Source organism: Leptonychotes weddellii, chromosome 3 (genome assembly GCF_054177405.1).
Source record: "Leptonychotes weddellii isolate Sample4059 chromosome 3, ASM5417740v2, whole genome shotgun sequence".
Lineage (NCBI taxonomy): Eukaryota > Metazoa > Chordata > Mammalia > Carnivora > Phocidae > Leptonychotes > Leptonychotes weddellii.
Window position 1 is genome coordinate 100,064,140 of NC_138371.1, and position 14,376 is coordinate 100,078,515.

The 14,376-nt window shown below is 38.4% G+C and overlaps 1 protein-coding gene across 2 annotated transcripts in view; it reads left to right on the forward strand.

Moving 5' to 3' along the window:
• The window catches only part of UGGT1 (UDP-glucose glycoprotein glucosyltransferase 1), a 93,937-nt gene that overhangs the window by 66,361 nt on the left and 13,200 nt on the right, over positions 1-14,376 (forward strand). For both annotated transcript variants that reach the window (XM_081814651.1, XM_081814652.1), the window contains 7 exons: positions 1,094-1,300; positions 2,047-2,178; positions 2,971-3,101; positions 5,476-5,571; positions 9,483-9,585; positions 11,480-11,559; positions 12,665-12,854. In XM_081814651.1, coding sequence (XP_081670777.1) covers positions 1,094-1,300; positions 2,047-2,178; positions 2,971-3,101; positions 5,476-5,571; positions 9,483-9,585; positions 11,480-11,559; positions 12,665-12,854 — 939 coding nt within the window. The remainder of the gene's footprint in view (positions 1-1,093; positions 1,301-2,046; positions 2,179-2,970; positions 3,102-5,475; positions 5,572-9,482; positions 9,586-11,479; positions 11,560-12,664; positions 12,855-14,376) is intronic.

The window sequence follows — 14,376 nt, forward strand, 5'->3', positions numbered from 1 at the left end:
GTGCACAAATCATAGGATACATGGTGTCACAAAGGGAACACCCAGGTGACCACACCCAGGTCAAGAAATACAGAATTATCAAATTCCGGAAAGCCCTCTCCTGCTTGTGTCTCCATCACCCCCCTTCACATATTTATGTTTGCCTTCTTTACTCAACATTTTTGAGATTTATCCATGATATTACAAGTAGCAGTAGTTAGTTCTTTTTCATTGTGCTGTATTGTATTGTATGGCTGTACCACAAAATTATAAAACTTTGTTTAATCTTTTTGATGGACTGTGGCGTTTTTTTCTAGTTAGGGGCTATTCTGAAGGATGCTGCTATCACTATTCTTGTATGCATCCTTTGATACACATTAGTATGAATTTTTGTTGCTTATGTTCATGACACAAGGTTTTATGGGTCCCAGATAACTTTTCCAACATGGATTCTTATCTTTTTACTCAGGGAGAGATTAATTTTTTTTAAAGAATTTATTTATTTATTTATTTATGAGAGAGAGAGAGAGCGTGCACAAGCAGGGGGAGCAGCAGGCAGAGAGAAGCAGGCTCCCTGCTGAGCAAGGAGCCCGGTGTGGGACTTGATCCCAGGACCCTGGGATCATGACCTGAGCCAAAGGCAGATGCTTAACTGACTGAGCCACCCAGGCGTCCCAGGGAGAGATTAATTTTTTGCAAGGCATCTGGAAAGGCCATGTGAACAAAGAAGTATTTGAATAGAAGCCTGAAGATTGGTTGGGACTGAGGGGAGGAAAGATGGGATGGACTTGGGGTTTTGTATGCCAACATGAAGCATGGAGTGTGTTAGAATAATACAAAATGTGTTGGGAAATACAGGACTCTGATGGTCTGTAAAGGAGCTATATATACAGGGATGGTAAGAAATGAAGTTGGAAAGGTAGACTGGGGACCAGTTTATGTAGGGGTTTGAAAGCCTGGCTATAGCATTTTAATTTTATTCTGTATACAGAAGAGGACTGAAGACCTTGAAGAGAGGTTGTATTTGCTACTTAATGGAATATGATGATGTTAATGCCACTTTTTAAGTTCAAAACATCTACCATATAACTCTTATTTCCCATTTTGTAAATAGAAATCCAGTAACAATGTTAGAATAAGCATGATCAATAATCCTAGTGAAGATATAAGTTATAAGAACACTCAGATCTCCAGAGCAATCTGGGCAGCTCTCCAAACACAGACCTCCAACTCTGCTAAGAATTTCATCACAAAAATGGCCAAGGAGGAGACCGCAGAGGCCCTGGCTGCAGGAGCTGACATTGGGGGGTTCTCTGTCGGGGTAAGTCTCAGTGTGTTGCATGGGGTTACTTTCCACAGAAGTTCATTCCCATGGTCTGATGTGTCTTGTTCATGATTGGGATTTGTGATTTTAGTACTGAGTTTCAGAGGATTTTCTTAGTTTGGAAGAATCTTTCTAAGATATAACAATTCTGCCACATTCCCCTTACCACTTTTAATACCTTTAAAGTTTTAAGATATGACTCATATAAATTCATGTTTTAAGCACAAAGCCATTTGTTTTGTATAGTTTTTAAAAGACAGGCAATATTTGATTTGTTATAGAGCAAAAAACTGTGAAGTTTCTTATGAGTTAGAGGCTTATGTGTTCTTAATGTGTTCTGATATAAGCCCCCACATGTATTCATTATATAAGTTACTACCTTTTGGACTATTTTGTAGATTTAAAATTCTTATAAAATGATGAGTATACTTGATATTTCCGTTAGAAAAAAGGCCCTTGAAATTAGCAAGATTTTAAAATGCAGAATAAAGGTATAATGAAGAATAATTTGCCAATGGTGCAACCACATAAAAGAATAGGAGCAGGAAATAAGCATTACTTGATAAGTGGGAGGGTGGGAGAAAATGGGAGGAGTGGAGAATTAAGACATCATAATGTTAATTCTTAAAATTAGCTCTGACTTTCCATTAAAAGAGCATTTTATGATTTATTCATTATGATTATTCATTTTTATGGCTTGCTTAATAACAATTACTTTTCCTTAATAACAATTACTTTCCTAGGGCATGGATTTCAGTCTTTTTAAAGAGGTCTTTGAGTCTTCCAAAATGGATTTCATTTTGTCTCATGCCATGTACTGCAGGGATGTTCTGAAGCTGAAGAAGGGACAGAGGGCAGTGATCAGCAATGGAAGGGTGAGGATTTTGTCCTGAGACAAACTTGACCTCAAATTAGATCAGTGAACAGGGTTGGCAGTGTTGTCCAAAGCTAGTAAACTCTTCAAACAGAGCCACTCTTTCCAAAGGGGATTGGGGCTTATGCAGTGCTGATGATAATTTCTGCACCCTTATTTCAAAGGAGGTTTGCTTTTCACAAGCATCCTTGTGTAAAACCTTCCTGCTGTATAGTTATGTCCTGCCACATGTACGGTGGCAGTGAGAGTGTGATGTCTTTCAGAGAATAAGTTGATAAGGCTTTGATACACGAAGTATTCATCCCCTGTGGGGACTGTGTTCATAGTTGTGTAGTCTCTGTCAACTTCATTGGCGCAGGGTTAGACCATTTCATACATATATGCAGCCAGGGACATGAGACTGAGGGGGATATACCAAACTTTAATCTCTTAGCACTGGGGGTGAAATCTCTGCTGTCTGTCATTCACTACACTGCATCTCTGGTTTGGCTCTGTTTTTTTTATATTCAGCGAGAATTAATGAAACTATGTGACTATTTTGTTTTACTTCAGAGTTGCTTACTATAAAAATATTGTGAAGTATACAGGTCTACCCTCTGTAGTTGAGGAATTGATAAGTAAATACATAATTGGATGAGTTGATTTGGATTCTGTTTTTACCTTTTTCATTGATATTCAGTGTATACATGTCTTGGGTCTTTAAAGTGATTAGGTTTGTAAGATAGCCTGAGGACAGCAGAGGGCTTCTTTCCAGCTGTGATTCTAGCACTGACCATCCTGTTCTTCTTCACAGATCATTGGGCCACTGGAGGACAGTGAACTCTTTAATCAGGACGATTTCCACCTCCTAGAAAATATCATCTTAAAAACTTCAGGGCAGAAAATCAAATCCCATATTCAACAGCTTCGGGTAGAAGAAGATGTGTAAGTTTTCCCATGGAAGAAATTAATTAGTGCATGTCATAGGTACTGTGTTAGTTGAACTTTCCTCATGCTACCTATTTCATGGTGTTTTATTTCCAGTTTGAACATATGATAATGCTTTTCAGTTCAGGTGTTTATTTTTGCTTCTGTTGAAACAAGTTAATTTATTTAAAGAACTGAATTAGGTCTTTCCATTTTATTTTTTTGGTTGTGGAAAATTTCAAACATATGCAAAAATAGAGGGGTGAGTTTTTGTTTTTGTTTTTGTTATCTTGGGATACTCTTGTAAAGAGGTACTTTCCCTTGGGCGCCTGGGTGGCTCAGTTGTTAAGCGTCCGCCTTCGGCTCAGGTCATGATCCCAGGGTCCTGGGATCTAGCCCCGCATCGGGCTCTCTGCTCAGCAGGTAGCCTGCTTCTCCCTCTCCCACTCCCCCTGCTTGTGTTCCCTCTCTCGCTGTGGGTTTCTGTTTGTCAAATAAATAAATAAAATCTTAAAAAAAAAAAAAAGAGATACTTTCCCTTACCTGTTTTATTTTGTCCATGAAAGGAAAGTCAGGTTAAATGCTTCTTTTCCTTAATTTACTAGTATAGAATAATGAGTTGTTTCTCTTGCAACCTCCAAAGGTGATGATTTGGTTATTGTTGGTTTTTAATTTTTATTTTAATTCTTTCAGTGTTATTATTAGCTAATGTATTTTTTTTTTTTAAAGATTTTATTTATTTATTTGAGAGAGAGAGAATGAGAGAGAGCAAGCACATGAGAGGGGGGAGGGTCAGAGGGAGAAGCAGACTCCCTGCCGAGCAGGGAGCCCAATGCGGGACTCGATCCAGGGACTCCAGGATCATGACCTGAGCCGAAGGCAGTCGCTTAACCAACTGAGCCACCCAGGCGCCCGCTAATGTATTTTTTTTTCAAGATTTTATTCATTTATTTGACAGAGAGAGACCGAGCGCACAAGCAGCGGGAGCAGCAGAGGGAGAGGGAGAAGCAGGCTCTCCACTGAGCAGGGAGCCTGATGTGGGGCTCAGTCCCAGGACCCTGGGATCATGACCTGAGCTGAAGGCAGACGCTTAACTGACTGAGCCACCCAGGCACCCCTAACTAATGTATTTTAATGAGTTATTTCCCAGTGGAAGAAAATGAATTATTTAATTGGTCCATGTACCTGCTATATAACTAGAGCCCATAAGTCATATACACATGGTTTTATATCAAATGAATATAGTTGAAAGGTGTATTTTTATGTTTAATTTTTTGAGGAACCATCATATGTTTTTCCACAGAGATCATACCATTTTATTTCCCATCGGTAATGCATAAGGGTTCTAATTTCGCCACATCTTTTTCAGTACTTGTTATTTTCTGGTGGTGGTTTTTTCTTTGTTTTTATTTTTTATTTTTTGTTTGTTTTTTTTTTGGTAATAACCCACCCTAATGGGTGTGAAGTTGTATTTCTTTGTGGTTTGATTTGCACTTCCCTAATGATTAGTGATGTTGACAGCTCTTTACGTGCTAATTAGTCATCTGTATATCTTTGGGAAAATATCTTCCCAGTGCTTTGCACATTTTTTTTTTTTTTTAAGTAATCACTTCACCCAGAGTGGGGCTGGAACTCACAACCCCGAGATCAAGAGTCGCACGCTCCACCGACTGAGCCAGCCAGGTGCCCCTACTTTGCACATTTTTAATTGTTTTTTTATTATTGAGCTATAGGAGTTCCATGTAAATATGTAAATACTCTGGGTATCAATCTCTTATAGATAGATGATATGCAAATATTTTCTTTCATTCCATGGGTTGCATTTTCATTCTTTTGATAGTGTTCTTTGGTGAATAAGTTGGAAGATATAAAATTTCAAAGTTCTTATGGTTTTTCTCTTCATCTCTTTCATATACCCTCATGCTGCAGAGTTTAAGATGCATGTCTTAGTGATGTATTGACCTTGATAGCTGCCAGAGTAGTTCCTTTGCCAAGTCTTGTGTGATAGGGGAAGGAATCTTTTTTCATCTCAACCAATAACGAGGCTACAGATAAAGAGGTTTCCTCCTACCTCAGTGGCTTTTAGTGATGCCCTTTGCTCTGGCCTATGAAACACTTCCCTGATGCAGGTCAGGAGGTGTTGCCATGACTTGAAGCCATCATATCATTGGCATAGGCTTGGTGTGGTGTGCCCTTAGACCACCCCCCGCTTTGTGGAGTCTTTGTGGATTATATAATTGCCAGTTTTTCTCTTGCCATTTGGTATAAAGTTCATATGTTCTTCAAACCATCTTGTTGGCATTCAGTACTTGGGCTGATTATATTATGTTCAGCAATAATTGGAAAAACCTTCAGTTAAAGATGCTAAATTTTCACCAACCATGTCTTTCAGGGCAAGTGACTTGGTAATGAAGGTGGATGCTCTCCTGTCAGCTCAACCAAAAGGAGATGCAAGAATCGAGTACCAGTTTTTTGAAGACAGACATAGGTACAGAATTAGTACTGAATTTATGCATATTCTTGAATAAAATCTTAAGGTTGCCTTTACCTCATATGAAGTGTGTACATAAGTTCTTATTGGAATGGAAAATTTGTCCAGTGTACAGTTTTCATATATACTCATTTTCATATGCCGAATTCATATACAGATCTCAGTTGCATAAAAGTTGACATTTATTTCTAAATAAATCTGAAATAGTTCTGACTGTACCCTTTTAGAAAACAGAAAGCATTTAATGAAACAGTTGTAGTTTTCTCATACTCAAAAATAAACAGGTTGTTAGAGCACTTGTATTGTTCATCTTTTATTGAAAACGGTTTTGTTTTCAATAAAATAAAAATAAGTTTAGCATTATGAAAAAGTCCTTGCCTTTTGGTTTTGAGTTTTTTATTTCAAAAGTTTCAAAGCTAAAGAATAGTTGAAAGATTATTACAATGAACACCCAGATATCTTTAACCTGGCTTCACCAGTTGTTAACATTATGCCACATTTATCTGTCGTCTGTGTGTGGGTTTGTGCATTATGTATGTATAGTACATGTAATGTATATTTATGTTTGTGTACAAACTTATATGTACTTACATTTTTTCTGAACTATTTGAAGGTCCATTGCAGACATCATTACACATCATGCCTGAATTCCTCAGCATGAATCTCCTGAGCACTAGGAGTGTCTCCACTGTTGGCATACCTCAGAGATTTAACCTTGATACAGTGACATTTAGTAGTACACAGTCCATATTCACATTTCTCCAAGGCCCCAGTAATGACCTTTGAAAACTGTTGTGTTCTTTGATTTAGTCCAGATCACATGTTGCAGTTCTTTGTTGTGTGTCTTTTTTAGTCTCCTTAAATCTAGAACAGTTCCTTGTGTTTTTTGTTCTTTGGGGGTTTTTTTGGTCTTTTATGACTGACTTTTTAAAGAGTCCAGACCATTTATCTTGTAGAATGTCCCATAGTCTGGGTCGTTTCCTCATGATTAGACTTAAGATTAAGTTGTCTTTAGGAAGAATCCCTACAGTTGATGTATGTAGCCAGGCAAGGTTATATATCTTGATTGTGCCTTAGAGGCTTTAGATATTGAAGCCTGCATCCTGCTCCGTTATGATTTTGATTTAATTAGTCTGGGGTAGATTGGACTTTGGTTTCATTGATCCATGCTTTCTTACAGCCAGTTCTTGTGGGGATCAAATTTGACCAGACTGTTTGATGATCCAAGCTAGAATGGAGACTCTCTCCTTTCTCACTGGCTGTGTGTCCTAACTTCTTACATCGCCAGTGGGTGAAGACTTCTGTGGCTCTTTGCTAATCCTAGTTGGATTTTGCCCATTAGCACCCATTTTCTCATCACTGTATACTTTCAGGAAGTAACCCAACTAGTTATTACCACAGGAAACATATTTCCCAATTGGCTTGCTATCCTGTTTGCCTTTCATGGCCAAGATAGTGAGTCCTGAGCCAGAATCTCTTCCCTTTTTAGAATATCATTTTCTCCATGAGTCTTATATAATTAAAATGCTCTAATTACAAATTCTGTTGTGAGACAAATTATAATTAGAGAAATTCTTATTGGGGTTGTGTTAGTTAAATGAGTGTTATACTTAAATCAGACGTTTCTTATTTATGTGAGAAATAAAAAGGTCTGAATTATTGGTTATGTATATCCTTGCCCTAAAAGTGTGACTCACAGAACAGCAGTGGGGCATCATCTGGGAGCTTGTTGGAAATGCAGAATATCCGGCCCCAGACCAGACCTTCTGAGTCAGTATCTACGTTGTAACAGGATCCCCCCAGGTCACGCTTGTGTACCTTAAGATTGGGGAAGCACTGTATTCTTTGATGTTTGCTCTACTCACTTCATGAAAATGTGTATGACTCCCAAATCTTGTTCCTGTGTCTGTCACTTTTGGCCTTACTCTGGTCTTTTCTCTAATACAGCAAATGTTTCCACATGATTTGTTAGTTTATACTGTTGTCCATTTCCATACCACTGTTCTCTAATCTTGGCTTTTGTTTTACTTTTTTGTTATAGAGATATAGAGTGGTTAAAAGGCCAGCCAGGATCAGTTTCTGGTTATACCTTTTGCAGATCACTTAGAACACTGGGTCAGAACATTAACATGTCACACAGAACTCTGCCCAGACCTGCCAGGTTCACAGGTTTTGGCCTGGGCATGCCTGACTCAGATGCTATACTCTATAGGACTCTTTGGGACTTCTCTTCTTCTTCCCTTTGTGAGAATTTATATAATGCTATTCTCTAGTGAGCTTTTTCCTTCTGGAATTCTAGAGAAGCACAGAAGTCCAGGTTATCTGAGGGCAGTGGCTGTCATACTTCGGCTTTTACCTAGAGAATTTGTTCAAGTGCAGATTGCCTGACCCACCCCCTGAGTTTCTGATTCAGGAAGTCTGGGTTATGGCTGACAGTTTGTTTCTAACAAATTTCCAGATGAAGCTGATTCTGCTGATTTGGAGCCACACTTTGAAAACAGCTGTATTAGAGTAAAAAAAAAAAAAACATGTTATTTTGGAATAATTATTGACAGCTGGAATTGTTAGTTTCATCAAAAATTGAAAACCTCTGCTTTGATAACAGGCACAAAGCTATTTTGATGGTTATTTCCAAAGCACTTAAGGTTTGAAATAACCTTCATCCCCATTTAAACTATAGTTACCCAGTTTTGTTATATTTTATTTTGCACTTTTGTTTTCCCCTCACTGGATAAATGTTCTTGCACAGAACAGTAGTGGTTAGCACCAGAACTATATTAAAACATTGTTCAGAGCAAACAAAGATAGGCATTGATTTGACCAATTAAGATTTTGGAAAATTGGATATATTTTAAAATCCTTCCAAGTTTATCCCTTTTCAGAATATATCGGAGGCTCCTGCTCCTCTTAAGTCATCTAAGTCAATATGACTTCGGAGGGAGGCTGTGCAGCTGGAAACTCTGGGTGGGGAAATGTACATTCTCCTCAGAAACCGAGAGGGACAACCTGAAATCTAAACATTTAGCTGCTATTTTTAACTTACTAAGAAGACAGAATATGTATAACTTAATGTCCTTGAAAATTGACTCAGTTCTTTTGGAAATGTGATTGACAGTACATATTATCCACAAAAATATTTGTATCCAGTGACTCTGCAGTCTCATATCTAGGATTTTGTCGACTCTAAAGAAATTTCCAAGTATGAAAAAAACTATGTATGAAGTTACTTACAGGCTGCAAGCCATCTGAATGCCCAACAATAAGGAGTAGCTTAAGTAAACATGGCAGATTCACTTGGTAAATAGAAGATTATTTTTTATTCAGGATATTTGATGTGTAACAGTATGGAAAAATCATTATGATAAAGTGGTGGGGGAAGGAAGGAATTATAAAATTGCTAATATTCTTTAGGTATAGCTGCTCTTTATAGAGGCATTTGAGAAGGTCTACAGAGAAAAATGCCACAGCATGGTTGGGTTGGGATGGTGAGGTTTTACGATTATTTCCTTTTTCTCTCACAAGTTTTCTGTAATGTTCTTTGTATTATTTTTAAAAATCCATTTATTTCTTCTCTTCTCATACCCTTCTTGCCAGGAAATAAAAGTTGGCATAATGTTTGTAATTGTCAAAAACAAGTATCAGCTTTTAGCAGGTTTTGGTTAAATACAATTTTAAGCTGGTTTTCATCTTTTGTTCATTTTGAGTGAACTTGAGTCATTAGCAGGTTTTGCAAACTTTGAGGTAGACATAAGTACATGATTAACCACCATGTAGCCTTGTTGTTCTAGATCCGAAGTGTTTTTGGAAATGCTGAGAGAGCTGATAGGTTATGTTGGTCTTAATAAAAAAGGTTAACTTTGTTTCCTGTTTTCCACCAGATTAACATTTTGTCTTTTTGATCTCTGTAGTGCAATTAAAATGAAGCCGAAGGAAGGGGAGACATACTTTGATGTTGTGGCTGTCATTGACCCTGTCACCAGAGAAGCACAGAGACTTGCCCCATTGCTCTTGGTAGGCATAGCCTAAGAGGCAGTTCGCATCTCTTTATCTGAAGTGGTCACAGGCCCTGTGACTCCCTGAGAGTGTCATTGTTCCCCTAGTTATCTTCAGAGGGCTTTGGAAAATGCTACAGGGCATCTTGGCAGAGCAAATGTCTTCATAAAGATTGGTAATGGCTCTGGAAACAGCCTCATAACCTTAGAAAGTTGGTACAAGTTTGGTTGGTTTCCTCATGTAATTTTTTAAAAATGTCCTATTTAGAGCAAGGTGTCTTTTAATTAAATTGATTTATGCCATATTCTGATTTATAATGAATGAGAGTTAAAAAGGTAAAATAATTTTGCTTTTTTATTTTCCTTTTCTAAAACTAGCATTTTTTCAAATTGTGGCATGTCTTGTAGATGTGTATATTACAATTTTAAGAAAATTTAAGAGCTTTGCCAAAAAGACAGTTGCTTTGACATTTTTTTCAGTTGTGTTTCTTTTTTAAGGTGAAGTTTTACTGATGTATAATCAGCTAACATTTTTATGGATGTGTGTAAATATGCATACTCTCTAGCCAAGAATAAGTTTGTGGGGTGATGAGACCTTGGCACCACTGTCCATTCAACTGCCCCTGAGCCTCTCTCCCTGGTGTGTGTGTGTGTGTGTGTGTGTGTGTGTGTGTGTGTGTGTGTGTGTGTAAGGAGGTGCTGGGCTACAGTGCTGATGCTGAGCAGGACTGGGGAGTAGAGAACGGGGTTCTCCCATGTCCTGGAGTGAATATGAACATTCTTTGAAATCCCATGTCCTGGAGTGAATATGAACATGTCCCTAGGCCTGAGTTGGAACTCAAGTCTAGGGACAGCTTTGTGGTCAGGGAGCCAGCCTGAGGATCCAGGAAAGGTGGAGGAAAGCCCTGAGTGTCTTTGTTTCATCTGAGGGTGGTTTGGGGTGAGTCACTGGGGGAAGCAGAGCTCAACTGAAGGTGGAAAGATGACCAAAGAATCCTACAGTCCAGCACTTATTCTTGGCACCCCTGGGAAAGGGGCTGGGTGGCCTAAGGGCGACTCTGCTGTTTGAGGGGAGGGGGCCCAAGGCCACTGACACTGAGAGCTGGGGCTCAAGGACAGGGGGCCCGGGGGTGGGCTCTCCTCTTTGTGATCACTCTACTTCAAGCCTTTATGAGTTGCCTTCTCATCAGATTTGTAGCCTTGGAGCCTACCCTGTATCTTGTACCTTCCCTCAACCAGATGTGGGTGGGTCCCTGGAGTGGGGCTGTACATCACAAGGGCTGGAGGCTTAGAGGCAGAAGCCCATTATCTCACAGAGAGACAAGTTGTCCTTTTGCCCTTTCCTCAGCTGTGGCCAGGGGTGTGTGGGCCTTGCCTGCCTCAGGGTCAGGCTGCAGTGGAGGTGGGTAGATAGATGAGGTCCTGGCCCAGGAGTGGAGGATAGCGGTGGTTAGGTCTCTTCATGGTTCTGCTTGAGGTGGATTAGCTGAAAGGTGATGAAGTTTAAGCCCTTTTCTGTCCCTGTTCTAAATAAACATTTTTGGACAACAACAACAACTGCACCGATGAACCTTTAAAATTTTCCTTGTGTAGACAACTCTCCATTATCCATCAGTTGCTTCACCATACAATGGGGAGCAGTGATTTTCAGTAGCCCACTTGCCATGTTTTTGCCAAGTGATACGTGTGTGTGATTTAGGTTGTATGCCAGAGTTGGGATTTCCAAAAATTTCTCCAGTGCAGATTTTATGGTTTTTATTATCTTTCTGTCTTTCTTGAGATATTAAGAGATGTTCTCTCAACTCCATGTCAGAGTGATGTTTCTGAAGAGAAAATGTAAATATTTTGTCTCAAGTAGCAGTCCCTTTCTCTGTAGGAAAATTTTAGGTTTTGTCTCTGGTTTGCTCTTTTAGGTTTTAACCCAGCTGATCAACATGAATCTAAGAGTGTTTATGAACTGCCAATCTAAACTTTCTGACATGCCTTTAAAAAGGTAAGACAAGCTGTTGAAGAAATCAATCGAAAACGTGGTACTAAATCTGAAAGCAGGTATTGAATGTTAAGGATCAAATGGGTTTATAGGTGGACTTCATGTTTGAAAAGATCATTTACTGAATGTTCAGTTTTGCTAAATTTCTGCTCTAATCAGAAGTTCTAAGAATTTAGTGTGGATCTGGAAGCATTTAGGTGGCATTAACTCAAGTTACTTGGGCCAGCCGGCCTGCCTGCTTGCCTGCCTGCCTTCCTGCTTCCCGCCCCCCCCCACTCCCTTCCCTCCCTCGGAATTATGTAGTTCTTTAATTTTAGAGCATTTGGATCAATATAACTGTTAAATATACCTAGTTAAAAAAATGTGCTGTGGTACAGAAAGAAACTTGTCTGTCCCGTTTTATCTTAAAAGTGGAGCAGTTATTTCAAGTTGGAGTATATTTGTCAGAGGAAGCTTGCTGAGGCTCATTTGCATGTATCTGGAGAAGGAGGGCAGGCTTAGCTGTATGTTTTCTGAACCTTGGAATGGTCATTTATGAAGAAAGTTAAATAAAAAGCAGTAGTAATAGGGTAGCATCTGCTGGGTCTGTGGGAAATTTCTTATGTAAAAATGTGCCGTGTTTTTTAAGTTAGATTCTAAGTGAATTCAAATACTGTTTGAAATGGTTCTCAGCTTCTACATTGTCCTTGAAGAGGAGAATTGTTTAAACTACTGTGTATGGTGTTTTCAGGGCTCACCTGAGAACCCAGTCACCATTTAGGACTTTGTGTTTAAGAGAAAAATAACTTTTTCTCATTGAAGGGAGGCATGTGCTCAGGAAATCTTGTGACTCCAACAACAGCCACCCTTAGCAGTACCAGAAAGAATGATCTCTCCTCTCAATTCTGTCCCTCCTGCTCTTCTCTTGCATCTGCAAAAACCACAGGAGGCATAAATTAGGTCAAGAGATGGCTTTGGAAACACTTTTCCCAGTCTGGGAGGTTACCCTTCCAAATCTAGTTTGTTTTATTTTAAACCAATTAGTTACCTGTGTGGATGCCTGTGAACTTAAGGACTGTGAGTGTATTAAAAGGACTCACTTTTTATTTTATTTTTTTTTAAATTTCAGTTTTTACCGTTATGTCTTAGAGCCAGAGATTTCTTTCACTCCAGATAATAGCTTTGCTAAGGGTCCAATAGCAAAATTTTTGGATATGCCACAGTCTCCTCTCTTCACCCTGAATTTGAACACACCTGAGAGTTGGATGGTGGAGTCTGTCAGAACGCCATATGATCTTGATAATATTTATTTAGAAGAGGTAAGAATATCATTGCTTCTACATATGTAATCTTGTGGAAAACCTGTTTAAGATGGAGTAGTGATAGTTTCTGAATGAACAGACTGGATCAGTCCAGGCAGGCCTCTGAGATATCCATGTTCACGTATAATTGTATTTTTAAAAAATAACAGCTTCATTGGGATCTATTTCACATACCATAAAATTTACCCTTTTAAAGTATACAGTTCAGTAGTTTTAGTATATTCACAGAATTGTGCAGCCATCACTACTAGGTGGAAACTCCATACCCATTAGCAGTCACTCCCCATGACCTCCTGGCAACCACTAATCTACATTCTGTCTCTGTGGATCTGCCTGTTCTGACGTTTGATCTAAAGAGAATCATATATTTTTGTGATTGGCTTCTTTCACTTAAATTATTATTTTTAAGGTTCATCCATGTTGTAGCATGTATTAGTATTCTTTTTTGTTGTGAGAAAATATTGTATGGATATGCCACATTCTGTTTATCCTTTCATTGATAGACATTTGGGTGGGTTCTATGTTTTTGGCTATTATAAATGATGCTGCTGTGAACATTCATGTCCAAGTTTTTATAGATGTGTGCTTTTATTTCTCTTGGAATTGGTGGAACATACAGGAATTCTATGTTTAATCACCTGAGGGATTGCCAAACTGTTTTCCAGGGTGACTGCACCATTTTCCATTCCTGCCCATGATGTTGAGCATTTTTTCATGTGTTAATTGGCTGTATATCATCTTTGGGGAGAAATGTCTATTCAAATCCTTTGCCTATTTTATTTTATTTATTTATTTATTTTTATTTTTTTATTTTTTTAAATCCTTTGCCTATTTTAAAAAAATTGCCAGGTTTTTTTTATTGTGGAATTGTAAGAGTTCTTTGTATATTCTAGATACAAGTCTGTTTTCAAATATATGACAGGTAAATAATATCTTTCATTCTGTTAGCTGTCTTTCACTTTCTGGATAATGTCCTTTAAAGCACAAATGTTCCTAATCTCGATGAAATCTGTTTTTTTCTTTTGTTGCTTGTGCTTATGGTAGTATACCTGAGAAATCAGTGTTTAATCCCAGGTCACGAAGATTTATTCCTATGTTTTCTTATAAGACTTTCAGATTTTTAAACTCTTACATTTAGGTCTTTTATTCATTTTGAGTTAATTTTTATATATGGTGTGAGGTAGGGTTACAGATTTGTTCTTTGCCTGTGAATATCCATTTGTCACAGCACCATTTGTTGAAAAGACTGTTCTTTCCCCACTATATGGTCTTGGTACCTTTGTCAAAGATCTATTAGCCCTGAATGAACTTAATTCTAGACTCTCAGATCTCTTCCCTTGATCTGTGTGTCTATCCTTCGGCCACACTTGTCTTACTTAGCTTTGTTGTCAGTTTTGAAATTGGTAAGTTAGTTTTCCAGTTTTATTCTTACTTTTCAAGGTAGTTTTGGCTCTTTTGGGTTGTTTGCATTTTGGAATCAGCTTGTTAATATCTGTAGGAAAGGTTGCTGGGAGTTTGA